Here is a 27,582-nt window from a genome sequence, read left to right on the forward strand (position 1 = left end):
CCAGTGTATTTTAGATCTAGCCTCTGCACATGAGAGAAAACATGTGCTGTTCTGTCTCTCTGAGCTTGGTTTACCTCACTTAACATGCTTTGTTCTAGGTCCATCCATTTTGCTGCAAAACGACATACTATTTTTCTTTCTAATAGCTGTGTGAAATTCTATTGTGTATAAGTACCACATTTGTTTTGATCTGCTCATCTATTGTAGGGCATCTTGGCTATTTCCAAAACTGGACTATTGTGAATAGTGCAGCAATGAACATGGATGTGTAAGTGGTCTTTATGATATCCTGGCATGTGATGTTCTGGGTAAATATCCAGAAATGATATGGCTGGGTTGTAGGGAAGGAAGATCTATGTTTAGTTTTCTGAGAAACCTCTATTTTTTTCTTTTCTTTTTTTTCTAGTGCCAACGATTGAACCCAGAGCCCTGCACAAATGAGGCAAATGTTCTCCCACTGGGCTACACTCCAACCCCACAATGAATTTGTACATGGGCTGGGTACTGGTGCTTGAACTTGGGCCCTGGGTGCTGTCCCTTAGCTATTTTGCTCAAGGCTAATGCTTGAGGCATAGCTTCACTTTGACATTTTGATGGTTAATTGGAGATAAGAGTCACTTTTTCTGCCTGGTCTGACTTCAAACCATGATCCTCAGATCACAGCCTCCTGAGTAGCTAGGATTATAAGCATGAGCCACTGGCATCAGGCTTCACCTATGTATATTTTTTGAGCACTGGGTAATTTCAAGGGCATTTTTGGTGTTTTCAGTTTTGTTTTAGTTCCTAACTTCTCAGGAGGCTGACATCTGAGCATAATGGTTAACATCTAGTCCAGGCAAGAAAGTATGTGAGACCCTGATGTCCAATTAACCACCAACAAGCTAGGAGTGGAGCTGTGGCTCAAGTGGTAGTATACTAGCCTTGAGCATAAAAGCTCAGGGGCCATACCCAGGCCTTAGGTTCAAAGCCCCAGAACTGGCACACAGAAAAAGAAGTGTTCTTTATGTACAATGGGCTACTATTCAGCCTCATAAAGGAAGAAAATTCTTTCTACACAGCCACGTGGATAACCCTGGAGGACATTGTGCTAAAAGAGAACCAAATCAGTCACAGGCAGACAAAAGCCACAAAGTCATGACCCCACTCATGTGAAATCTCAATCAAACCCACAGAATCAAAGCGTCCACTGGTGGTTGCCTGGGGTGGAAGAAATTGGGCTTGCCACTAATCATGTGTATGAAACCAGTTATATAAGGTGAATAAGTTCTAGAGACTGGCTGTACAACATTGTTTTCTGTAGTCAACAACTTGATGGTGTACATTTAAAACATTTGTTAAGAGAAATTTCATCTCAAATGTTCTTACCACAATAAAGTTATATTTAAAAAGAATTTAAGGGAAAATAATTTATGGTTGGATTGTTAGGATATACACCCACACTCAAACTTACAAAACTATAATCTACCCAAGTAAGCTTGTATGTATCTGAAATAATTGTGCCATCAGAGAAGAGTGACTGTGAGTTCATTTCTTCAACAAACGTCCCTGACATCCAAAGAGAAAAAGGCATATCCTGCTGGGGGTTGGTGGTTCACACCTGTAAATCCTAGCTATTCAGGAGGCTGAGATCTGAGAATCACAGCTGGAAGTCAGACCAGGCAGAAAAAGTCCACGAGGCTCCTATCTCCAAACAACTACCCCCAGAATGCCAGAAGTGAAGCTTTAGCTCAGCTGGTAGAGTGCTAACCTTGTGCAAAAAAAAAAAAGTTCAATGATAGCACCCAGGCTCAGACAAGCACACACAACAAAAAGCACCTACAATCTTCACACTGGCGACTTGTGGCATCTAGCTGCCATCTTGGCAAAATGCCCTTCTGAAAATCAAGCCCTGCACTCCATCATTTGGGACTACTAGCAAAGTACAGAGGGGTACACTGAATTATTTGCTGAAAGAAATAATTCATGCTGTTGGTGGCTCACACCTGTAAACCTAGTTAATAAGGAGGCTGAGATCTAAGAACTGGGGGTCAAAGTCAGCTTGGGTAGGCAAATCCATGAGACTCTTATCTCCAATTGGTCAACAAAACGTTAGATGTGGAGGTATGGTTCAAGCAGTAGAGCTCCAGCCTTGAATGAAAAAGCTGAGGGAAACAACTTGTTCTTCCCAGAGACCTTAGGACCAGGACAACCAAGAATTATGACCATTTCCTGTCTCATAACTGTGACTATGCAGGACCTGGGCAGTCCAACCCATCTGCTGACTCTGTACCCTTCCTACCTGCTCTGTTGAGAGGACTGCCAGGCCAGTAGACTGGGGCTCTCAGGGTGAAGGACACAGCCACTGGCTGGTTACCATGTGCCAGCACCATGGCTGTTCCTTGTCTAGCTCTCAGTGGGTAGCAGGTGTTTGAGGGAATCCTGCAGTTTTAATATAAATCAATAACTTTATCTTTAAAAAAATACTAAGGGAGAGCAAGGACAGACCTGGAATTTAATCACTAGTACCAGCTTGCGTGCACACACGTAATGAACGCATGAATGAATGAGAACACTCTTTGAAAGAGGGTCAAGGCTGGGGCATGTCACCAGAGAGGATTGGAGTTGATGCTGGCGATCACATGAATTCCCCAGGTGAAAGTGGCACTTCGTTGTACCAGCTTCCAAAACGTGACCATAATTATGGGCAAAATCAATCGCATACTTAGAGGGGGGGGGAGAGAAAGATGGGGGGAAGGAGGGAGAGAGGAAAAAGCTACCAGCAAGAAAGGCCAATAGATGGTATCTGGGAAACAGGCTTTTAGTTTTTCTCATTTTTGGTGCTGTGAGTGTTCTATCATTGTACTCTACCCACAAGCCCACACTTTAAAATATTTTTATTTTGAGCGAGGATGTTGCTAAAGTTGCCAAGGCCACCTTCAAAATCACAGCCTTGCTATGTCTGTCTCCTGAGTACCTAGGATTTCATGAGTGCCTAGCTTAAAGTATATTTGTATGAGATTTTTGTGCTTTTTCATCTTTCCACCCAAAGCTCTTTCTAGTATGGTCACTTGAAGTCAGGGCCTTGTGTTGTTTTTCTTTTCTTTTCTTTTCTTCTCATGGCTGACACTCTTAACACTTGAGCCATACCTCCAGTTCCAGCTTTTGGTGATAGGAACCTTGAGGATTTGGCTGCCTGTGCTGATCTTGAACCAACATTCTCAGATCTCATTCTCTTGAGTAGCTAGGACTATGGGCATGAGCCATTGGTGCCTTGCTAACTCAGTAGCAAGTTATCCTTCTCCCCCATGCATAGAAAGTTGCTTGCCAACCTGTAATTTGTCTCTAGGATGGAATGGTCCAATGAGAGCACACAGTGTCCTGTAAAATGTACAAGTCTTCTAACCCTGGGCTGTTTTCCTGATAAGCAAACCATCCATCAGATCAACAAACAGGCCTCCTCTGTGCTAAGGAGTACAGACACAGTGGGGCTTGCAGTTAACTCTCCAAGGAGGGCCAGGAAACCCAGGTCCTTTTGCAAACTGGGCTCCTGTGTTAATCACAGCCATTGTGTTCTCCCCAGCCCCTGCAGGGCAGAATCATTCATCCATATGATACACTTCAATAACCTAACTTTATGGTCCGTGCTCATGAGTGGAGATGATGGTAGCTCACATAGGGGCTCTGTGCAAAGTACCTGCCACCAGAAGATAATAAAGAGCAATAATTAGGTCTTCCTGGAAAACAGATTAACAGTTATTAAAACTTTTATTATCTATATGGTTTATGTGAATCAAATTGCCTCCAGCTGCTATGATTTGGGAGCAATGAGAGTAGAAGTATACTAATGAGCTAAACTACAAATACATCCATTTCTGGGTTGCTGTATAGATAAGGGGATGGGATCCAACAACACAGATTCTGACACACTGATCTACAAGGGGTAACTCAAAATCAAACCAAGGGGTTTCGATAAGGCAGTACCCACAGCCTGTTCTGCTACTGGCCTTTCAAAGAACACCATGGAAGGTGGGGTGGGGGAGGAGAGAAGGTTTCTCACAGAGCGTAATTCCTTTCCTCTTCCCACTGCATTAAAATGAAAACCATTACCTGTGGCCATAGAAGGAATCTAGACACTCTCACTCTGCAATTCATCTTTGTGACTTCTGTGACTTAAGAGAATGTTAATACATGGGCAAGATAATTTTTTCTACTACTTCTACTACTTAAGCAAAGCCCTTAATAAATATGGCATTGCATTTTGTAAGAAAAAGACAAGACATTTCACTATCGACAATCCCAGGCAATTTACACTAAGGATAGCCAGGCAGCCTGGGTTATGGAAGCCACAGTAATTCAGGGACCCAGCACTGCACTACAGAGCTGCTTTTCGAGCTTTCACTATGACCCCGAGTCTCCTGCTTTTAAGTTCTGCTCATTCAGTAAGCCCTTGAGAGACATTTTTAGTTCTGGGTCATGGAGGTAGATGGTGCTGATGTCAGGGTTTAATCTATGCTGAGCAACTCTCTGTGCTATTAAAATGGTTTTCTGAATCACTCTATAGTTACTCCAATAAAGTGGTGGAAATTTGCAGAAGCTCATCAGCTATGACTTGAACCTCCCTCAGAGTGCTCTCCCTTATTATACTAATATAGTAGCAGCAGCAGCCAAGGAGGCTACTCAGTCCAGGGGCTCAGTGGCAGCAAGGCCAGAAGTGCAGGCTCTTGGGAAATGCCTGAATTCTTGGGCTGCACCTTAGAAACTCAAAGGGCATTATATATTGCGCTTAATGTCTCAGGTGAAAGACAGAGATGATTATCAAGTATCCCAGGACCTGTGCTTACATTGCTTTGAGCTAAAATTTCCCCTTTGTGCAGGAGGGGTAGGATTTTATAAGAGGTCCACCAACTTTGCTTGGGTTACTATCTGCCTCATGATGCAGTACTTTTCCGGACTCCTGGACTTCTGTTTTAGAAGCCACTTAAAATAGGCTCAAACATTTTAGACTAAAATTTGCCATGGAAAACTTTGTAGGACCCCCATCATACACACATACACACACATATACATGTGTACATGTGCACACATCTCACTTATTTAGTGTTGCTTATCTGGCGCACAGACTTCCATTAATAAATAAGTATTTTTATATTGTAAATCCTCACTTTGTTTGAGAATTAAGTGAAAAATGTCAAGAGAGAAAAGCCATCTAGTTTATCATTGTAAATGATAGCTGGATCTTTACAAGCTCTTATAAGTTACTCCAATTGTAACATCATCTCTTATTTTGGGACAGGAAGCAAAGTGTCCCTTGACCTTCAACAAGGGCTTATATTTTATAGATGTGTGATTCCAATCATACACAGGATGCTTTCTATGTGAAGCCAGATCACATGGGCCTGATTATGAAAGAGAAGAAAATCTTCCTCCAGAGAAAAGGTCAGAAGGACTCTTTCTAGTAGAAAGTGCTTCCTTTTATAGCCAAAAAGTAGCTTAGGCCTTGGGAGAACCTGTGTCAAAACAAGTGCACATGTCCTGGAATTTGGAAAACTTGAATTTTGAGATAAAAAGATATACATCAGTTTTTCATTTCCCTTGTTATGTCCACATGCCTGACAAGATCCTGGTATCAATCTCTCCCTCCTGCTCTAGTCCTTGTTTTGCAGGGTGTGTGTGTGTGTCCGTGTGTCCCCGTGTCCGGGGATGGGACCCAGGGCCTTGAATATGCCAGGCGTCAAGTTTGGGACCTGTAGTGTCTATGTCCAGCAAGCAACTCCCACTAGGAGGGATTCCCCTCCATTGCCCTCATTCCCAAACACCCTCCAGGAGGACCTTACCCGCTCCCTTGTGCGGTGACTTCTCTGCCATCCTGGTCTCTTTCCTGGGGTCCGGCTGTGGGGTGCCTTTCTCTGGCTCCAGGCTGGCGTCCAGGCCTGCAGGCGGGTAGGGAAGGGTGAGGCTCTGCAGAAGTGGCTTCCTGGGCAGGGGCGGCTTGGAGCTGGGCTGCTCGGGAGAGCGGGCCTTCCCCTTTCCTTGGCTGTTGGGGGACCTGGCGCCTCGAAGCAGGGGGGCAGACCCCGAGTGGCCCTGCTCATCTTTGGGGAGCAGAGTCAGCCCTCCTCTTTCCAGCCTGACCTCGGCACTGTATCTCTTGATTCCTTTTGCTTCCTGGGAAGAAGAGCCCTCTCGGTACTTGAGGGAGAGGGAGGTGGAGCGCAGCTTGACCGGGAAGGGGTTTCTGTCCTCCCTGGCCGCCGCCGAGGGCTCCCCGGAGCCAGGGGTGGGCCCCGCGTCCTGGGGGCTCCTGCCCGGTCCAGCCCGGCGGGCCGCGGCCTCCCCGGGCTCCTGAGAGTCGCACTCCGCGGGCTTCGGGGGGTCAGCGTCTCCGGGCTGGGGCTCGGGAAGGAGCAGGGGCAAGTCGTCCAGGGCGGCCTCGCTGCGCCAGGCTGGGCTGCTGCGCAGCGGCGGGGCGCGGACCCCCGCGGGCCGGGGACCCGGGCGCTCGGGCAGGCGGGCGCCGGCGGGGCGCGAGCGCGCCCGGCACGAGGACACCGAGAACTTCTTCGTGGCCCTCGGCTCGCTCTTCCGTCCCGGCGGCGGCGCGGCCCTCTCGGGACCCGCGTGGGGAGGCTCGGCCTGCTTGGCCCTGGGGTGCTCGGCAGGCGCGGCCTCCGGATCCTGGGCCGGGGCGCTGGGCTGCTCCGGGGGCGGCTCCGCGGCGGGCGGCGGGGGTCCGCTGGGGCCCTGGTCCACGGCCGCCGCCTTGTGCTTCAGGCAGCTCTTGGGCACGGGCGGGCTGGGGGCCGGGGCCGTGGGGACATCGTCCCCTGCCCCCTCAGGCCGGGGCGTCAGCTCCACCTCCTCCTCCTCCTGGACCCCGTGGGCTGCCCCCTCTGTGTCAGGGGGTGTCTCCAAGGTGACAATGACAGTCTCAGGAGGCGCCCCGGGCCCATCAGCCACACAGATGGATAATGGAGCTTCCCCATCTCCAGAAGCAGAAGCCACCTCCTCAGCCGTGTCCTCAGCCGGGGGACCTGGGCTTGTGGTGGACGGCTCCTCCGCCTGGATCTCAATGTGGGGGCTAGGGTGAGGGGCACCTTCCGACTCGGATGGGGCCTCCAAGCCTGGGCCCTCGGATGGGGCCTCCAAGCCTGGGCTGGGGCCTGCCACAGGCTCCGTGACCTCCGGGGTGACCTCTAGGGTGGCGTCCTGGGTGGCCCCTGGGGTGGCCTCTGGGGTGGCTGGGCGGCTGGAGGGCTCGTCCCCTGGGGAGGTCCCCTCCTCCATGCTGGCACTCAGTGCTGGGCAGTGCTGCAGGCGGGCGCGTCTGGCTCTGGGTCCCCCAGGTGGGAACAAGATAACTGGTACACGGGGCTCAGGCTCTCTGTCCAGCATTAACTCTTGCTGCCTAGAGCTGATGTTCTCTTCCATGCTGACTTGGGAGAATAACTTCTCATTATATCCTTCCTCTTCTGGGGTACATATCAGATCACTCAGTGATTCAGACTGGGCCCGCTGCAAGATAGAAAAGACCAAAGACCAGGTCACTGCAGCAAACATTACACAGTTTATGACGTCTTGTCAGGGTTGGTTATGGTTTAGAGAAGGCAGTGCATCTCAAAGCTGGCCCTGGAGTAGACAACCACACACAGGTGTCTTAATCTTTCCCCTAACAGTCCTCTTGGAACCCTGGCTCATAAATTCTGCAGAACAAGTTAGGACCTTGTAATAAATATCTCCTGTAGCTCTGAGGGGTCAAGCCACTAAATCAGTGGATGCTGCTCCAAGGAGTGAAGCAGAGGACAGTGACCAATGTGGGGGCAAACACCTTCCACACGTGGTGTTCTACACCTGTTATTTCCTTGAATCTTCTATTAATCCTAGCGGGGAAGGGACTTGGAGAAGTGTGTGCTCTGAAGGAATCAAACCTTGCCTAAGGCTGAGTTAGACAGTAGCTAACTAGTGACCCTGATGAATTCTACGACTCTGTACTGCCTCCAGGATAACTCTACATCAGGCTTGGGGACAGCCCTGTACAACAAAGCCAGGCTGGCTTTCCTAAAACACAATCCATACAATAGCCAAGAAATAACATCAGCTAAAAGGAAAGTCTTCTATTCTCTGATCCTAACAGTATTTCTCCTACTCCCTCCTCAAGTCAAACCAAGGCTCCAGTCTCTAGGTATTATCCCTTACCATGCCCCTCTTGGATACACAATCTTTCTTTGGAAAGGTCTCTGGAACTCAGTTGCTAATCTAGTTTTCTCCTTGCTGCCACAAAGTCCATTCCTCTTTTCTCAATAAAGAAGATGAAGGTGGTCACAACTCACTCAGGAAGGCAGTATGTGGAAACGACCCAAACAGAGTCGGGTCTGGGGTACTCAGGCTGTGGTATAAACAATGACCTGTCCTCTTTTCTAAAGTAGGAAATGTGACATTTGGGGCAATGTTTTTGGTAGTTTTTTGTTATCCTTTGTTTTTTTAATTTTTATTTTTTCATCGCTGGGGATGGAACTTTGGGCCTCATGGCTGCTAGGCAAGTACTCTACCACTCAACTATAACCGCTCCCCCCATGTTACTTTAGCCTTTTCTAAGTTACTTCTACTTGCTAAGAATACAGGAAGAATGGAAGGTCTGGGATCTCCCCCCCGCAAGTTAAGCATACAAACACTATTCTTTTGGATTTAAATAGATAAAGAAATATATAAAAGAATGTCTAAGATGTAGGCTCTTGGCTTTGCCATATCTGCAGACTTTTACTACTATAAAAATTATTGATGTTAAGATCTCCTGAAGATGTGGTCATAATTGAAAATCATTAATCATGGAACCCTGGCTATGTCAGCAGAAAGCTGAGCCACTTGTAGCTGCAGGAGGTAACTGGAGGGGCAGGGCAGGAATCTGGCTGGCAGGAGCATGGACTCTAGAAGGTAGACTTGAATGCTTAGCAGAGGCCTTGAAGGGGGGCCCCAAATCTCCAGATCAGTGCCAAGGGCAGGAGCTCCTGTGCTGTACTCACTCCATCCCTGCGGCCTCCTTGCTCTTCTGGGCCCCCTAAGTAGATCAGCATTTTGGAGCATGCTGAGAATATGGAACATGGAAGGAGGAGGGGGGAACAACCTATTGCTTAGCCGGCACCAAGATAAAGACGACGTTGTAGCTGCTGGCTCATCTGCCTTGTATCCTTCCAGGAAGACATGAGGATCAATCCCTTTGGATCAGTGTCCACTCCTCTCCGGGTAAAGAACACTACCAATCACAGAGAAGGTATCCGTCTCCATCTCAGACTTGTGGCTTATATTGGCACACTCCTCTAGCTCTGAGTCCTAGGGCTAATTACCTAACACACTGCTCCTATTAAAAAGGAGTTGACAATGTTCTCTGCTCCTGGCACTGCCTACCTTGGACTGAGGGACAACTGGTGCAGTAGACATTTATGTGTGTTCTACTTCTATCACACCTGGAACCACTCACTGGGCATCTTGGTAAAATGCCAAGGTAACAACCAGTAATATACTTCCCTGTCCCTGCTGTGGTAAGGACAGATGGGCTCAGCCAAGGCAAACATGTATTTCAAACAAAGATTAGTTTTGACAGCCAAGGTTTTACTGTGCAAGATGGTTTTAAGAAGAGCAACAAAGATCTACTAAAGTGGATCTTTGCTCAAGGCAGGTGTAAACTCTAGTGTTTCAGTTGTCTCCTGTAATTCATTCATTCATTCATTCATTCATTCATTCAACATTTACTGAATGCCAGTTTGTGTTAGCCCTGTGCTGGGGGCTGGAGGGACAGGGGCACAAATGAGCCCATGCACTTGCAAAGGTCGCTTCTATGTGTGGTGAATTACTGAAATGCAAGACCATAGTGAGCCACTCTAGGAACAGGATTTCTGGGCTGAGCCCATATGGCTAAGAAGAAGCCATTCAAGCATTCAAGAGCAGTGTTGATCAGGTAGAAGCCACACTATGCCAAGACCTAGGGATGGAGTAAAGACTATTTGAAAAGCTCAGGCAGCTGACAGGAGGCCAAAAAACCTGAAGGAGAAGGATAGTGTCTTGACATAGTACAGAGTGGATTCTTGATAAAATGTTTGAGAATGAATTTACTCACAAGTGTGTGTATGAATGGCATGTTCATGCATTTTTTTGGCCAGTTGTGGGGCTTGAAGTCAGAGCCTGAGCATGGTCCTTGGGCTTTCCTTAAGACTAGCACTCTACCACTTGAGCCACAGCACCACTTCTGGGGTGGTACTGAGGACTTGAACCCAGGTCTTTGTGCATGCTAGGCAAGCATTCTACCACTAGGCCAAACTCCCGGCCCATTCATGCAATGTTGAAAGGTGAGCAACTGGGCTCCTACAGTGTAGTGCCTTAGGCTCTGGGGTGCTCAGAAGGTGCATGGACCTAACCATGGGAAAGGCAGCATAAGGCAATGGGGCTGCCAGTCTGCCTGTCCCTCTGCAGCTCCGAGGCAGAGAAGGAAGCGGAATTACCGAAGACAGCCGCCTCATTTTGCGGTTGCGAGGCTTGACCAGGAGCTTGTGCTTAGCAGCAGAGTTGTCCAGGCAAGAGGAGAATTCTGGAGGGCAGCTGAAATCAGCCACAGGTGCTAGGCTGTTGTCTGAAGTCCGAGAGGAGACAGTAGCATCGCTCGTGTGGTCTGGAGACTGAGGCCGGGATGAGGGCACTAAAGAGATCTTCATAAGACAAGGAGCAAAACACCAGGCATTAATTTCTTGACTGATATAGGAGTAGCCAATACTTGTGCTCCCATGCTGTCTCTAGGCTTTTCTTGGGAAGGATATTTCAATTTGGCTCTTAACAGGAAACCTTCTAAACACTTGCTTTTTCTTTTCTTCATTCTTTCTTTCTTTCTTTTTTTTGCCAGTCCTAGGGATTGAACCCAGGGGCTGGGCACTGTCCTTGGATGTTTTTTTGCTCAAGGCTAGAGCTCTGTCACTTGAGCCACAGAACCACTTCTGCCTTTTTCTGAGTATGTGGTACCAGGGAATCGAACCCAGGGTTTCATGCATGCTAGGCAAGCACTCTATCACTAGGCTATGCTCTTGGCTCTAAACCACTTTCTAAAAAGCAAAACAGCTGGGATTGCAAGCGTTGGGCTAAGCCCTCTGAACCTGCCATTCCTTTCGGAGGACATGCAGGAAGCTTGTGCCCTTGCTCTTCAGCTCTGTTTCCATCGCTATTCTCTTCAAAGAAATAGCTCAGCACAATGTCTCCAAAGTCAAGAAGCTGAGACGGTGGTCCAGAGGAGGCATTTTAAGCCTCCCACCCAGCATCTGTTACTACTCTATACCTCAGCAGGGAAGAGTGGACAGTCAGCCAAGTGCAAAGCACTGATAGGGAGGATGCAGTCATGGGAAGAAGGAAGGCTACCCCTAAAGACCCAAGAGGAAGTTGGTGTCTCCACAGAGACAGTCTTGGGGCTGTTGGGCAAAGATGGGCAGCAGTCCACAGAGTGGCCAGTAGTGCCGTGAGCACTGGAACACGTGCCGTCCCAGGGAGGGCCAAGTGCACAGGGAGAAGCTGTGAGGTGCTTGGCTTGCAGTGCCACCCTGTGACCTTTAATCTAACCAACCTCTCTCATTCAGCATGGTGGTCAAAGGGCTGTCACACTGATCTTCTAACCTAAGTACATTATTTTATTTGCCACACAGTGAGGTAGGGCTTCAAGGAAACAGTCTCTTAAGGAATAAAACAATAAACTAGAGGGCAATGTCATCCCCAGAAGCACGCTGGCAGTCTTGAGTGCTTGGTTTCTTTCCACGTCTCTGACCCTGGGCAGGTACCCAGTGGCCCCTTCCTAGCTGGATGACACTATCATGCTGACAAGCTCTGACTCAAACTAACCCTGAAAAGGAATGACTTCAGAGAACTTATTTTCTGTCTTCATACATCTGTCTGTCTTCACATTTATTAATAGTAGAACAAACTTTATTCCCATAAGCTAGAAGGGATAATTATTGAAATGAAGGAGAATGATTAGAAACAGGCCATGTATTTTTTCTTAGCTTCTCTTGTAATTGTGGGAATAAAGAAAAAAAAATTTTTTTGCTAGTCTTGGGGCTTGAACTCAGGGCCTGGGCACTGTACTTGAGCTTCTTCAAGGCTAGCACTCAACCACTTGAGCCACAGCACCACTTCTGGCCTTTTCTATGTATGTGATACAGAGGACTCTAACTCAGGGTTTCATGCATGCTAGGCAAGCAACTACCACTAAGCCAAACTCCCAGCCCCAAAGGGGAAAAAAAATTCTTTTGCCAGTCCTGTGGCTTGAACTCAGGGCCTGACTACTGTCCTTGGCTTTTTCCTCAAGGCTAGCGTTCTACTATTTGAGCCAAAGAACCACTTCAGGCTTTTTTCTGTGTATGTAGTTCTGAAGAATTGAACCCAGAGCTTCATGCATGCTAGGCAAGCACTCTACTGCTAGGACATGCTTCCAGCCCATGACCAATTATACATACAACCTTTTATGTGTTTGACAGAATTCAGTGTTAAACAAGTCTTCTGTCCCTGAGCTACATCCCTAAGCCTAGATACGTAATCTTAACCACGGTTACCAAGTACAATCTTATTGGTTGTTAATTCTGTGGCAATAAATTTCAAAAAATAATTTCATAAAAAGTTATTCCATCAGAAAATATTTCCTGAGCTTTCCCACAATTATTTGCTACTAAAGATATTTTCTTTTCTATAGTAAGCTAACATTTCTCTGTCAAACTGTGGATCATGAGAAGATATCTCACAAGATAAAAGGAAACAATACTGTGTTGTGCAATCCCATTTTAAAAGAGGGCATCCCTCCTCCCCCTGGCTCCCTCAGTCAGCTAACTGCACAACAAGCTTTCTGGACACAAAATGTAGTAATTATCTCCTCAAAACCATGATGTCAAAGAGTATTTGTATTTTTGCTTCTTTTTTTTGTACTTTTACTTCATAATAGCCCAAACTGGAAGGGAAGGGGAATAACAAAATGGTGTGAAAAAGAATCAACCAATGCAACAGCGATGCTCACAAGACACTAAATTGGAAATGAACCTTTCAACTTGGGGGAGGGGGAAAGTCAGCAGGGAGGGAAAGTGGGAGAAAACGAGAGGGAGTAACAATGTTCAACAAGAAATGTATTCATTATCTCACTTCTGACATCACCATTACATAAAATAAAATTTAAAAATAGCCCAAACTTGGATTTCCTATGAAGCAAATAGGTTGTGCTATACGCAGCAATTGCTAAAACCTCAGAACATTTTTGTTTTCAGTGTTAATAGAATTTGAACTCAAAGTTTTGCTAAGTTGACACTCTACATTTTGCGACATGCCTCTAACCTAGCTTTTTGCTACTTATTTTGTACTTCTGTACCTAGGATGACCTTGAACTATAATCCTCTAGAGCTCAACCTCCTAAGTAACTAATACTATAGGTATAAACTAATGACACCTAGCCTCTTTCCCCCCTCTCTCCCTCCCTCCCTCCTCTCCCTCTCTTCCTCTCTCTCTGCTTTCCTCTCTCTTCCTCTTTTTTTTTTGTTGGTTCTGATATTTAAGCTTGAACTCAGGACATGAGCACTCTCCCTTAGTTTTTTCCACTCAAGGCTGGTACTCTACCACTTAAGCCACAGTTCCATTTCCAGCTTTTTGGTGGTTAATTAGAGATAAGAGATAAGAGTTATGAGCTTTCCTGCCTGGACAGTAGAATTACAAACTTGAGCTAATGCCTGGCTTGCCTGCCCTCCCTCCCACGCTCCCTCCCTCCCTTCCTTTCTCCCTTCCTCCTTCTGTCTCTGTCTTTGTCTGCCTGTCTGCCTCTCTGTCTCTCTGTACCCTCCTTCTCTCTCCTTCAGTAAATTCCCTTCCTCCTTCTATCTCTGTCTTTGTCTGCCTGTCTGCCTCTCTGTCTCTCTGTACCCTCCTTCTCTCTCCTTCAGTAAATTCCCTTCCTCCTTCTATCTCTGTCTTTGTCTGCCTGTCTGCCTGTCTGTCTCTCTCTGTCTCTCTGTCCCCCCCTCCTCTCTCCTTCACTAAATTAATAAGTGAAAGATGATGTTGGCCCAGGCCCAGTACAAGAGATCCCTACTTGGTGGACTGGAATTTGGAATTTGTGAATCATGATAGGATTGTTCATTAATGAATGGAGTTAAACATGGTCTGTTCCTCTTCCTTGTTTGTCCTTGCCAAAAGCAGAGAACTAAACTTCTGTGAGTCACAGACTGGCAGACAAGAGAGTCAGTCGACAATGAATGAAGAGGCAGCTTCCAAAAGGTGCCCCAAACACATACAGCCATGCCAGCTTTTAAGAGGGAGCCAGTGACACTGCACACGGAAGTGTTTTAAGGTACCAAGGGCTACAGGGTTACTTGCAAGAATCCAGAAGCCAGACACACCAAGCTCTTCAGTATCTAGTCCTTGGGAGGCTGGAGGGTGGTCCCAGGGGCCCACTGTTCTGAGACCATGCTCCTGGAGTGAGCAGGGCTATGCTCATCTTGGAGAGATTTCTCTAGCCAACATGGTGGGAACTCTGACCCCAGAGCTGACTGAAACTCAGCCGTGTCCTGTCTTTTTATCATAACAAGCTGGGAGCCCAGAACCAGAGCAAAACATGAGGTGAGGGGTTTGAGATGGTCACTGAATGTAATTCAGAGCAACACAGAAGCTACATGCCCCCATTTCATTGTGAGAAGCCCCTTGGTGGGACCAGAGATGAAAGTGTCCTTTAGGGCAGGAGTGGTTATAAAACAGACAACGGCCTTCATTTGTTTTCCACAAGTCAGCATAACTCAGATAACACCAAGTGCATTCACCCAACAGCAAGGCTTATCTCCATGACCATCTGTTTTATCACTCCCATATGAGAATGTGTATGTATGTTCAGGGTTCTTTCCGCCAGAAAATAAGATGGCTGAATGGGCATAAACGTGAGCTTGCACTTGGAAGAGCTCAGTTCTCACTTCCTCTGGTGCCTCCTCTGGGACACCAGGGAAAGGGTGATATTGGAATCAGTTGCCTCTCCCTGCTGAGGTCATAACTCTTCCTGTTGTCAAGCTTGCTCTGCACCATGTTTGCCAGCATCAGGCTAGTATCACTCCTTCTCAATGAACAGTTTCTTATGGTAACTGGGACATGGAGCCATGACTAAGTGATGTATGTTTACTTCTTCCCCTGGTCAATGTCATGAGAACAGGTGTCACCCTTCTTTTGAATAGGTCCAGCTATCTGCTCAAACAGGAAAATTGAGATGGAAAGTTGATTGTATCAGATCTACCACAGAAGAAAGAAGTTATTCAAACCACATCTCCTCATCAGACCTGAATTACTGCTCTAGGAATGAAGAGAAGCCCAATCTAAGAGCATACCGTGGTCCCCGACCCTGTGTAGACATTGCCCTCCCTCTGCAAACCTGGCAGGTGAGGGGAGGAAGCACACAGAGCTACAGCTGCTGCAGGTGCAGACGGATGGATGCAGAGTACAGATAGCACTTGCCTTGATGGTGGTGCTGGGGCCCACATCATGCAGAAGTGACATCTCTGGGGGGCTCCTGGGTAGCCCGTCATCCTCAGAGCTCATGCCAGTGTCCTCAGCCCGCTTGGCAGGAATCCCCCCTGGAGGCGGTGGCCCCATTCTCACATTGCATTGTATTTTTAACTAAATTGGAAAAAAAAGAATGGCTGCTCTTAGTATTTTCATCCAAGGTCCTTAACAACAAATCTTCCTGTTCTGACTCATCCATCAGGAAATACCTACAATGCCCTTGTGTGGTATGGAGCAAGAACTGAAAGGACTTCTGTCCACCACCTGCTCCCCCTCCATTTCCTTTCCTCTAAGTCTTGAACTCAGGGTCTGGGCCCTGTCCCTTAGCTTATTCACCCAAGGCTGATATTCTACCACTTGAGCCATAGCTTTTTGTTGGTTATTTGGAGAAAAGAGTCTCATGGACTTTCCTGCTTTAAATTTTGGTCATCAGATCTCAGCCTTTCGAGTAGTTACTATTAGAGGCATGTGCTGTGAAGATTACTTAGATGCACCCATCCTCTTCTAAGTTTTAACTCAGATGCTAATTTGTGTGTCTTAGGAGAGCTGTGAAATGCCTGTGGGTCTATTTTCAGTATATCAGGGTCCAAGCAGAAATGACTCAGAAACATCTGGATTGATATGTGACATATGTACCAAGTGGTGCTTACCTGCAGAGCTTTAATTCGGTCACACACATTTTCTTGGGAAAATACTCTCACAGGTCGTGCAGGATCCTGTCCGGCTTCAGGAATGAAAATACTGTCGTGTGAGAGGGCTCGGCTGCCCAGCGTGCCTCTGGACTCCCTAGGATAAAGGAGCTACTGTGAGCCCAGGCCCACCTCTGAATGCTAAGCCCTGCGGGACTCACAGTGAGAAAGGGGTCTTGGGTTGGCACCGCAGCACAAAGGAGCCTTCTGTTGGTGTTTGCTCTATGGTTGTCTCTTTCTCCAGCTTATCCCCCTTACTGTCAAACATCACAGGCTACTATCAGGAGCCTCATACAGATGAGAGTTTCCCCAAGACACCAAAAGGTTGTAGGAAATCTTTGTACAGTGGGAAAAGACCCAAGGATGGACAAGGTGTGAGGTCCAAGACAGCATGCCCACGGAGAGGAGGGACTGACTTTGGCTGGGTTCTGTGGAAAGCTGTTCTGGGTCCTGAGAAGATGAGGTGAGCCCCATGGGTTGCTGGTGGCTGTGCGCACCACAGTCAGAAGGCCAGTCAAAACCGTTTACACATGGCTGTTAGAACGAAATCTGAGCATCTGCCAAGCCACACCTTACTCCCAGCTTGATCTGTGCATACTACTTGCACTTCCAGGCTTGATCATAGATTGTAGCCCCCTCCTTCACCACCATCTCAGGCTGCCAGCTCAAGGATCTGATTTGGATCCCAACCCACTGGACATTCATGAAATATGCTCAGAGGATGTGGGAATTTGCTGTCAGATTTTCCTAGTGGCTTGAACAATAGGTGGAAGGAGGTGACCCAAATTGCTGGTGAAGGAAGGAAAGTCGCCAGTGCACACATGGGACATCTTGTGCACACCAGCCCCCACCTCACCTTCCCTGGGCATCCTGTCTTTTGTGGGGCCTTGGGGACTAAGGTGTGGCCTCCCCTCCTGTATAACAAATCGTGTTGGATATATACTTTTAATGAAACTTGCTAGCTTTTGCAACTGCAAGATAGCAGTTCCTCATATAAGAAATCTAGGCTTGAATGTAGTGGTTCGTGCTTGTAATCCCAGTAGAGATTTGGCAGGTCCTGGTCTGAGGCAGGCCCTGGATAAAAGCACCAGACTATCTGAAAAGTAACGAAAGCAGAAAGCACTGGGGATATGGCTTACGTGACAGAGCAACTGCCTAGCAAGTGCAAAACCCTGAATTTTGCCAAAAGCAAACCAAACAAAACCTCATGAAAAACAAAGGAGCAATCCAGTTAACAAATGTAAAATGTAAGAAAAGCATCACTTTGCCGAAGAACGTGGTGACCCCACAGTAAATGTTAAGAGCATTGAGTAAAGGTTGAGGTAGAGATCGCTGTGATATCTTGGTAATCCAGGGCTTGTGAGACGTGGAAGTGTGTGCCTCATCATATATCAGGACTTGAACCACTTGTCTAGATTGATGAGTTCACAAGGAATCCAGAGAATACAGGCACATATTCAATTGTACCAAGAGAGAAGTATCCACATTCTGCAGAACAAAGGATCCTGTTCCTCCAATAACCCAGTGACAGGAAACAGGAAGGAGGGCTCAGAGAAGTTAGTATAGGTAGAACAAGGAGGTAATAAACACCCATCAATTTTATCCCAAGGGTTCCAGAGGGTTCTGCTAGCACTAAGGTATCTTAGCACATGAAATCCCTTGCCCGTGCCAGTGCCTGTGGCTGTGGTGGGAAGCTGCTGCAGAGGCTGAAAGGCACAGAATCTCACAGAGCTAAAGAACTGTCTCTTCCTCAGTGCTACACTTGAAAAACATTCAGTTCCTGGGCCTGGTCAGATCTGGTCCCTTGAACTTCCTTTCGCAGTAGCTAATGTCAATCTTGATAGACTAACTTCTCTGCCAAATGGCAGTAGCAGAAAGATTAAAAAAAAAAGGGGGGTCTGTTCCCTTTTCTTGACGGAAGGGAGGCTATTTTTCCCCTTTCAGCCCTCTGGATGGTTATGCTCCTGGCTGTGGTTGCAGAGGCCAGTCACAGACTTTTTGCCCCAGTGGGAGGACTGTGTGCTCCTCAGGAGGTGGGGTGGGCCTGGTGGGTATTATCCTCCAGGACTAGCCAGTGATGACAGTTACTAATGTTATCACCGTAAAAGCTTGCTCTCTAAGGGTTCAGAGTGCAGTGCTTACAACACACATGCAGTATGTTCCCTTCCCACCATGCAGAACAAGGCCCAAGGCACCATTTAGGTATGCTCCCAGCTACGACTGCCAAATCAATCAAAACCCAATCTGTTCTCTTCAGTCCTTTGGCGCCATCAAGTGGTCAGCATCTTTTCTACACCTCCAATCACTGATGGGCCCTGGGGAGGCAGGCAGCCAGGAAGGTACTAAACATCCTGGATGCTCCAACCTAGGACCCCATGTCAGCTGTTCTGTTCAACACTGAGGAATATCATACTTCTCAAGTGAGAATGTGCAGAAGAAAGTGATTTGATGCCATTGCATCAAATCTGCTTCTCTTCCCAACAGAAAGAAAGATTAGAATGCCTAGTTACGTGTAACGACAGTTTGGTGAAACACAAATTACAAAAATCAAATTTCTTCACTATCCCTTCCTATATCTTCATTGCTAATTGGTCAGCCTTCACAATTGTATTTTTGAATGATTTTCCTAAGGCTGAACAATAGGAAATCTTTCCTTCTCCACCCCACCTCACTGCCAGTTATTAGACTACTTCAGGGTGCAAGTTCAGAGACATTTATGTGTCTGGTGTCATAGTTGGGGTGAAATTAAGTGAAAGTCTACATCCTAATCCTGTAGCTTTTGGCTATAGAATGCCAGGCAAGCTCCAAAGTCTCTCTCTATGGCGGGTATTGATGCACAGTTCCTCTGTTCGGCCATCATGGACTTTTCATCCATGCAGCGGCTAATTAGGTTTTCTCCAAGATTTTGTTTGCAGTGTTAAAATACAGTGTATGTGGAGGAAGCCCTATGGATATGACCTGGGAGGAAGGAAGGCTCATGGATCTTGCAGTTCCCGAGTCTTTGGGTTCTCCTGTGCCCAGACACCAGCTTCTAGTTGAGGCACACAATGTAGTAATGGGCACAAAAAACAACTTACTCAAGTTCATCCTCCGAGTCGTAGCCCACTGGCCCTGACTCTACAGCAATGACCTCACTCTTGGCCTGGCTTTGTTTCCAGGTGCTAGGTCCTGTGGACGATGGGGATTCTTTTCTCTTCTTCTTCCCAAACAGCTTCTTGAACGTTTTGAATTTGGACTTTTTCTTTCCTATACAGAATAAAAGAAAAGAAAATGAGCAAGACTGTAAGTGTGACGTTGGTATAATTGTCTTCCCATCCCATGGCTTCTCAATCATTTGCTTCAGAAACGGATACTGGTTTCTTTCTCTCTACAATCTTTAAGCACATGTGACACAACTCTTTGGAACATGATCACAGAATAAACGCCCAAACAACTTATCTATGAAATATATACAGTCTAAATGTTATATGATAACCCAAGTTATTTACTTTTTAAAACAGTATTTTGAGACCTGGGTGAGGTCTAGTGGTAGAGTGTTGCCTGACATGCATGACACCCTGGGTTTGATTCCTTGGTACCACACACACAGAAAAAGCCAGAAGTGGTGGTGCTGTGGCTCAAGTGGCAGAGAGTTAGCCTTGAGGAAAAGTGCTCAAGAGGCTGGGAGTTTGGCCTAGTGGTAAGAGTGCTTGCCTATCATGCACAAAGATCAGGGTTTGATTCCTCAGTACCACATACATAGATAGAAGCCAGAAGTGGTGCTGAGGCTCAAGTGGTAGAGCTCTAGCCTTGAGAAAACCCAAGAACAGTGCCCAGGCCCTGAGTTCAAGCCCCAGGACTGGCAAAAACAAAACAAAACATTATTTTGGGACAGGGTGGTGGTGCCTGCCTGTCATCCTATCATCCCAGTTACTTGGGAGGCAGAAATAGGAAGACTGTGCATTAAAACCAGCTGAGACTCCAACTCAAAAAACAATCTGTACATGCTGTTACATCCCTGTTATACCAGCTATATCTGAGTAGAGGTAGAGAATTGTGGTCCAAAGCTAGACCCAGACAAAAGTGCTAGACTCTATCTGAAAAGTAACTAAAGCAACAAGGGCTGGTGTGTGACTCAAATAATAGAATACTTACCTAGCAAGTAGGAGGCCCTAAGTTCAAATCCCAGTATAACCAAAATATTATTTTAACTGTACAGATTTATGGTATACATTGTGATAATGATACACATACACTGTTTGTAATGATTAAAAATATGGGTGTTAACATTTCCATAGCCTAAAACTTTTTGGGGGGAGGAGTACCATTATGGCTTGAACTCAATGTATTTGGCTGCTAGTTAGGCACTTAATCCAAATCCACAGACCTTTTGTGCTTCAAGTTGTCTTCCAGGTAGACATGCATGTTCTCGCCTAGGACTGGCCTTAGATCATGACTGCTAGCATTCCATGCAGTACAGTGACTATCCATGTGTCACCAAACCTGGGTTACTGATTTAAGAGGGAGTCTAGCTAATATTTTGCCCAGGTTGGCCTCAAACCTTGATCCTCCTGACCTCTGTTTCCTAAGGAGCTGGGATTTATTAATATTGGCCTTTTTATTAACATGCATTAACAGTACACATTTAAGGGACATAATGTCGATATAATGTAATAGTTTAATAGATATATGCAATATGTACTTGTCATCTTCCTGCTTCTACTTTTCCAGTAGTTAGGATCACAAGAGTGTATTACTGTGCTCAGATTTACCCACTGCATTAAGGACAATCACTAACATGGTGACTTACTGAAGCACCAAGAACCACAACGAGCTAACAACTCTTGGTGAAAGACAAACCAGATGGTGGTCGCATCGCCATAGTGGAGGGTGGGTTTTGGCCAGGAGGGCCTGACTCATCTGCAGTCTGGGATGCTCTTGAACATTTTGTGACACATTTGTGCCCCTTTCATCCTTACCCATGACTTCTATCATATCTGTGACTTCACAACAGCAGCTCTTTCTTTTCCCTCTGAGTATTTTTGAAAATGCACAGTGAAAAGATGCAGCATCAGAGATCACCAGAATGCCGTACATAACAACTGAGCTCAAATACTAGCGTGTGTGTGTGTGTGTATGAGCTAGTCCTGAGGCTTAAACTCAGGACCTGGCTGTTGTCCTTGAGCTCAACCACATGAACTCCACTTTTGGCTTTTAGTGGTTAACTGGAAATAAGAATCTCACAGACTTTCCTGCTCTGCCTGGCTTCCGTGATCCTCAGATCTCAGCCTCCTGAATAGCCAGGATTACAGATGTGAACCACAGGTATCTGGCTATAAGTAAATTTTTTTTTTACCAGTACTGGGCTTAAAGCTCAGGGCCTGAGCACTGTCCTTGGACTTTCTCAAAGCTAGAGCTCCAGCATTTGAGCCTCAGCACCACTTCCGGCTTTTTTCTATGTATGTGGTACCGAGGAATTGAACCTGGGTCTTCATGCATGATAGCCAAGCACTCTACCACTAGGCCAAACTCCCTGCCCCTATAAGTAAATATTTTATAAATGAAATTCCTTCAAAAATATGTCAGAATATTTCTATTTCATTTATGTTAACATCTCCTTGGAAATTTACATGATCTTGAGTTCACGAGGAGAACTACTTCAGATTATTCTAGCAAGAGTAGAGAGAAGCCTTCTCTGGCAGTAGAAAAATTCTATGGCATAGTTTCCTAATGTCTAGTGGGAATAGTCTTACTCTTAAAACCACAAAATATTCATGTTGTTAACAGACAGTTCTCTACGAGAGTTGAGTTTTTTGCACTTGGTTGCAGAGAACCTGGCCTTTTCCTAGACAGAAAAGGTGGGATCAAAGACGAAAAATAGAGCAGTGGTACTCACTAGACACTATGTGGAAAATGAACTATACAATATGTGGTTGGGATGGAAGGGAAAACCTGGTAAAGAACAAGAGAAGGGGTGATACTGCCCAAGAAGAAATATACTCATTACCTGACTTATGTAACTGGAATCCCTCTTTACCTCTACAATAACAATAAAATTAAAAAGTGGGGGAAGGATTGGTAGGAGTCCTTGAAGCTGTGAACAGTCAGAGACACTGGGGGTGATGGGGCTGTGTAAGAAAGGGGCGGCAAAGGCCCTGAGTATGACTGTGCTTCCTGGGCTACTTGTGTTCGTCAGCTATTTGTGTTTTATTTTTTCTTCTGCTATGCTTTCTAATTCAGTTTCTCTAATGGCTACAGAGATGTTCTGAGTTTCTACTTCGTGAACCTATTTTTTTATACATTTCTGTGAATTTATCTTTTCTTTCAAATTTATGGTTTAAAAGTCATCACTAGTATTTTTAGCATTCTCAGTATCTGTACTGATGGCTCCTTTCTCCTCCCTTCTGTTATTTGATCCTTTTTGTTTTGGTGATCATCAGAAACAAAGTTGTGTCCTAGATGAAGCATTCTAGATCAGCAATTATTTTTTCTAAGAATACACTAAATCTATTGTTTCATTGTTTTCTGGGTTCTCTTGTCTTGAGAAGTCAGCCATCCATATTTTTTTCTCCTGTAACAGTAATTGGTCTTGGCTAGGAATGTGGTTTAGTGGTAGAATACTCGCCTAGCATGCATGAAGCCCTAGAATCATTCCTCAGTACCACAGACACAGAAAGAACTGAAAGTGTGTGTGGCTCATGTGCTAACTCTAAGCAAAAGAAGCTCAGTGGCAGTGCACAGGCCCTGAACTGGCAAAGAAAAGAAAAAACAAGTAATTGGTCTTGTATTAATTTTAAGATTTTTATTTTGGGCGATCTGCATCAGTTATCTTTTATTTATTCTCTTTGTTCATAAAAGGCCATCAGTATCATGATGATGATAATGATGACCAGTTTTAACAATTCCAGAACATTCTCAGCCATTCTTTGCTCCAAAGAATGCTAAATGCATACTAAAGCCTGGCCCTCACTCTGTGCCTTTTGCCCTTTCTTCTTTCCCTCTATTTTTTCCTCTTTCATCCTATATTCTGAATAATTTCTTGAGATCTCAGGCTAATGTAATCCCACATTGAACCCACATTGAAATTTTAGTGGTTATATTTACTTTTTTTTTTTTTTGCCAGTCCTGGGCTTGAGCTCAGCACCTGAGCACTGTCCCGGCCCCAAGACAAATACATTTTTAAAAGTAAATATAGGGGCCGGGAGTTTGGCCTAGTGGTAGAGTGCTTGCCTAGCATGCACAAAGACCTGGGTTCGATTCCTCCGTACCACACACATAGAACAAAGCCGGAAATGGTGATGAGGCTCAAGTGGTAGAGTTCTAGCCTTGAGAAAGTCCAAGGACAGTGCTCAGGCACTGAGCTCAAGCCCAGGACGGGCAAGAAAGAAAAGAAAGCAAATGTATTTGTCTTAAAAATAAGCTATTCTAATTTTTTAAATTCAGTAAAAATAAATAAATAAATAAAGTCAGGCTGGGAGTGTGGCTTAGTGGTAGAGTGTTTGCCAGCATGCATGAAGCCCTGGGTTGATTCCTGAGTATCACATTAACAGAAAAAGCTAGAAATGGTGCTGTGGCTCAAGTGGTAGAATGCTAGCCCTAAGCACACTGAGGCTCAGGGACAGAGCTCAGGCACTGAGTTCAAGCCCCAGGACTAGCAAAAAAAAAAAAAAAAAAAAAAAAGGTCAGTATTCCCACAGAAATGTGTATAGAGTCGCATAATTATCCCTACAATACAGATGTAGAACTGTAAGGGTCATGTACGACATGTATGATAGTTCATGCATGTAATCTCAGCTATTTGGAAAGCAGAGATAGGAGGCTTGGTTCAAAACCAGCCCAGGCAAAAACTTAGTGAGGTCCTATCTCCTGCAACAATCCAGGTGTGATAGAGTATATCTGTAATCCTACCTACAAAGGATAGAGGGAGGGAAGAGACAGGAGAATGATAATCTCAGGCTGGACCCTGTCAAAAAGTGTATCTCAAAAGTAACTAAGCTGGGGAGTTTGTTCAAGTAGTAGAGTGCTTAGGAAGTATGAAATCATGAGTTCAAATCCTAGTAACTTGTACCAAAAAAAAAAAGAAAGAAAGAAAAGAGAAAGAACCACATAAACTTGGTACTGGTGGCTCACACCTGTAATCCTCATTACTCAGGGGACTGAGATATAAAGATCTCAGTTTGAAGCCAGCCTAGGAAAGAAAGTCTATGAGACTCTTATTTCCAATAAACAACTCAGAAAAAGCTGGAAGTGAAAGTGGTGTGTGGCTCTAATGGTAGAGAGCTAGCCTTGAGCAAAAGAAGCTCAGGCCCAAACCCTGAGTAGCCCCAGGACTGCCGGGGAGGGGGAGGGGGAGCGAGGGGGAGGGGAGCGAGGGGGAGGGGGAGCGAGGGGGAGGGGAGCGAGGGGGAGGGGAGCGAGGGGGAGGGGGAAGAACCCATACAGAACAACAGGTCTGCCTAGGGCTATTCTTTACTTTTGAATTTGTTATTCTGTTTATTATTTCCTTAAGTGTTATTAAGTTTCAACAAAGCTCAATTTATCAAGTTTTTCTTATAGACTGATGTGTCATACCTAAGAATTTTTGCCTAATCTTAGGTCAGTATTTTCTGTGTCTTTTTTCCTGGCAGTATTGGGGTTTGAATTCAGGACCTCATATTTGCTTGGCTGGCACGCTATCATTTAAGCCACACCTCCTGCCCAGCTTTTTGCTGATTATTGTGAAGATAGTCTCATGGATTTTTGGTCCCTAGCTAGCTTTGAACTGTGATCTTCCACATCGCAGCCTCCTGAGTGGCTGAGACTGAGCTACCAGTACCCAGATCTTCTGTGGGTTTAAGGTTTTTAGAGCTTTACATTGTATCTCTAATACATTGAGTTAATTTTTGTATAATAGGCAAGGTATCTAGATGAATTCTATTTAAACGTACGAATATACAGATCTACCACCATTTGTTGAAAAGATAAATTTTTTCGTTGGGTTATACTTGCAAAAACATCAGGTGATCACACATTTTTTTTTTTTTTTTTTTTTTTTTTGCCAGTCCTGGGCTTGAGCTCAGGGCCTGAGCACTGTCCTTGGACTTTCTCAAGGCTAGTGCTCTACCACTTGAACCTCGGCACCACTTCTTGTTTTTTTTTTTTCCTATGTAGTGCCAAAGAATTGAACCCGGGTCTTTGTGCACGATAGGCAAGCACTCTACTGCTAGGCCAAACTCCCGGCCCAGCTATGCATTTTTATTTATCCTATCATATCCTACCTGTCCTATCAAGCCACCTCACCCAGCTTATATTTTGGCTTTATAGTGAATCTGAAAATCAAGTATTAAGTCAGGTACCAATGGCTCACACTTGTAATCCTAGCTACTCAGGAGGCTGAGATCTGAGGCTCATGGTCTAAAACCAGGCTGGGCAGTAAAGTCTGTGAGAATCTTACCTCCCATTAATCAGCAGAAAACCAGAAATGGAGCTGTGACTCCAAGAGAGTGCTAGTGTTAAGCAAAAAAGCTCAAGAGACAATCCTCAGGCCCTGAATTCAAGCCCCGCTATTGCCCAAGGGGAAAAAAAAAGTATTGTGAGTAACTAAATTTTATTCTTTTTTCAAAATTGTCCTATTTTAGTTCTTTTCTTCATATAAATTTTACAAACAGCTGCAACTAGTCCAGATGGGATTTTGATTGCTTCACATTTCCAGCTTCCTGCCGTGCTCCCTAGGTTATTTCAAAGTAGTGTCCTCAGCATTACCATCACGTTATCGACACAGCCTTGACCTCTTCCTAAATAAACGTATCTCAACTTTTGTGACAATCAAGTCAAACCAGTTGTTACTGGTCAATAATTCTGAGTTATTTATCTGACTTGTTTATCTGAGTTGTTCATAGCTGACTTTTTTTTCTCCTAGCCCTGGGTATTGAACCCAGAGTCTTGTTTGTGATATTCACGTCCCCTACCATTTGAGCCATCCCCCTAAACATAGCTGAGTTTTGAACAGTGCCCTGTACCTAGATATACAAGGTCACAGCTCAATTTGAGGAAAATTATCATCTTATAACAGTGAGTCTTCCAGCCCATAAATACAGTATTTCTCTCCATATATTTAGTCCTTGTTAATTTCTTTAACCAATTATTTGTGGGTTAATTAATTTTTTGAGAGAGTCTCCATGCAGTCCAGGGCTAGTTTAGAACTCACTACACTTACATACTTAGATATATGCTAAAGAATATCAGTTTTTGGTGCTATTGTAAATGGTACTTTTTAGTATTTCAATTTTCAATGCTTTTTGCTAGCTAGCTAGTATGTAAAAATATAACTGATTTTTGCATAATGATCTTGTATTTTGTAATCTTACTAACTTGAGTCTGGGTACTTTCTTGTACATTTTGGTTAATAGCAACATACAACTAACAAAACACAACTAACAATCTAAAAAGTGTTTTATTTCTTCCTTCCATCTTTTTGAGCCCTTTCTTTTTCTTGCACAGGATGGGTTTGATGCCACTTTTTAAGGTACTCTGGAACTTTTCCATGGTTTCAAACTTTTTTTTATTACTTTGCTAAATAATACACATAGTGCTCTATTTCATGTATTTGTTAATTCTGATATTTGGTAACTTTATGTGAATTTCTCATTTCTTCCATTTATTACTTTGCCAAGGTTGTTGGTAAAGCAAAGAAATATGCTTTGTGGTACCAAGTACCACAAACTGGGTAGTTTAAACAATAGAAATGAGTTATCTCTTAGTCCCAGAGTCTGGAAGGCTGAAGTATGTGAATCCTTCAGGGATGAGATAGAGATATCTGTTTAATATCTGGGCTCTGACCTCTTGCAGAGAGGCACATAATCATGATGCACCACCCGGCGCTTTGTCTACACCTTCAGCAATGTTCTCCCCATGTGTCTGTCTTCAAATATCCCCATTATTACTATGTATTTGTGCTATACTTATATACATGAAATAATGGGGTTTATTATGATCCTTCCACACATATATACAATATGCTTTGATCTTATTCATTACCCATTTCCCCCTCTTGTCCCCATTTCCTGGTCTCTCGCCCCACCCACCCCCATAAAACCTCAGCTTAGATTCATATATTCATGGATGTGGACTCCTCATAAATGTCCCCTTTCTATAAGGACTCCAGTCATTGGTTTATAAGACTATCCTATAAGACTATCCTACATAACTCATCTTAACTAGTACCAGGTAAAGATACATTTTGGAGGTGCTGGGGACTTCAGCATATGAATTTTAGGGACACAATTCAATGTATAGCATGTTGGTTTTCTTTTATGGTGCCCGATTACTTTACATGCGTAGTTATTATTGATGATATGTTTGTCATGGAACTGAAAATATTATGTTCTATAATAATTTGAAGTCTAGACAGAGGTTG

General features: G+C 45.0%; 1 protein-coding gene and 1 long non-coding RNA gene across 7 annotated transcripts in view; one reads left to right on the forward strand and one right to left on the reverse strand.

The window, feature by feature from the left end:
* Cracdl (CRACD like) overlaps nt 1–27,582 on the reverse strand; it is a 126,549-nt gene that overhangs the window by 19,423 nt on the left and 79,544 nt on the right. For all 6 annotated transcript variants that reach the window (XM_090336486.1, XM_090336487.1, XM_090336484.1 and 3 more), the window contains exons 3-7: nt 19,286–19,454; nt 16,170–16,305; nt 15,472–15,633; nt 10,470–10,673; nt 5,814–7,491 (exon numbers count right to left, since the gene is read on the reverse strand). In XM_090336486.1, the coding sequence (XP_090192612.1) occupies nt 5,814–7,491; nt 10,470–10,673; nt 15,472–15,633; nt 16,170–16,305; nt 19,286–19,454 (2,349 nt within the window). The remainder of the gene's footprint in view (nt 1–5,813; nt 7,492–10,469; nt 10,674–15,471; nt 15,634–16,169; nt 16,306–19,285; nt 19,455–27,582) is intronic.
* On the forward strand, nt 8,859–14,316 carry LOC150060313 (uncharacterized). Its single transcript, XR_016536223.1, has 3 exons — nt 8,859–8,907; nt 9,169–9,244; nt 14,176–14,316. It is a non-coding gene; the product is annotated as an uncharacterized LOC150060313 (long non-coding RNA).

Source organism: Megascapheus bottae, chromosome 7, assembly GCF_031878675.1.
Source record: "Megascapheus bottae isolate mThoBot1 chromosome 7, mThoBot2.hap1, whole genome shotgun sequence".
NCBI lineage: Eukaryota > Metazoa > Chordata > Mammalia > Rodentia > Geomyidae > Megascapheus > Megascapheus bottae.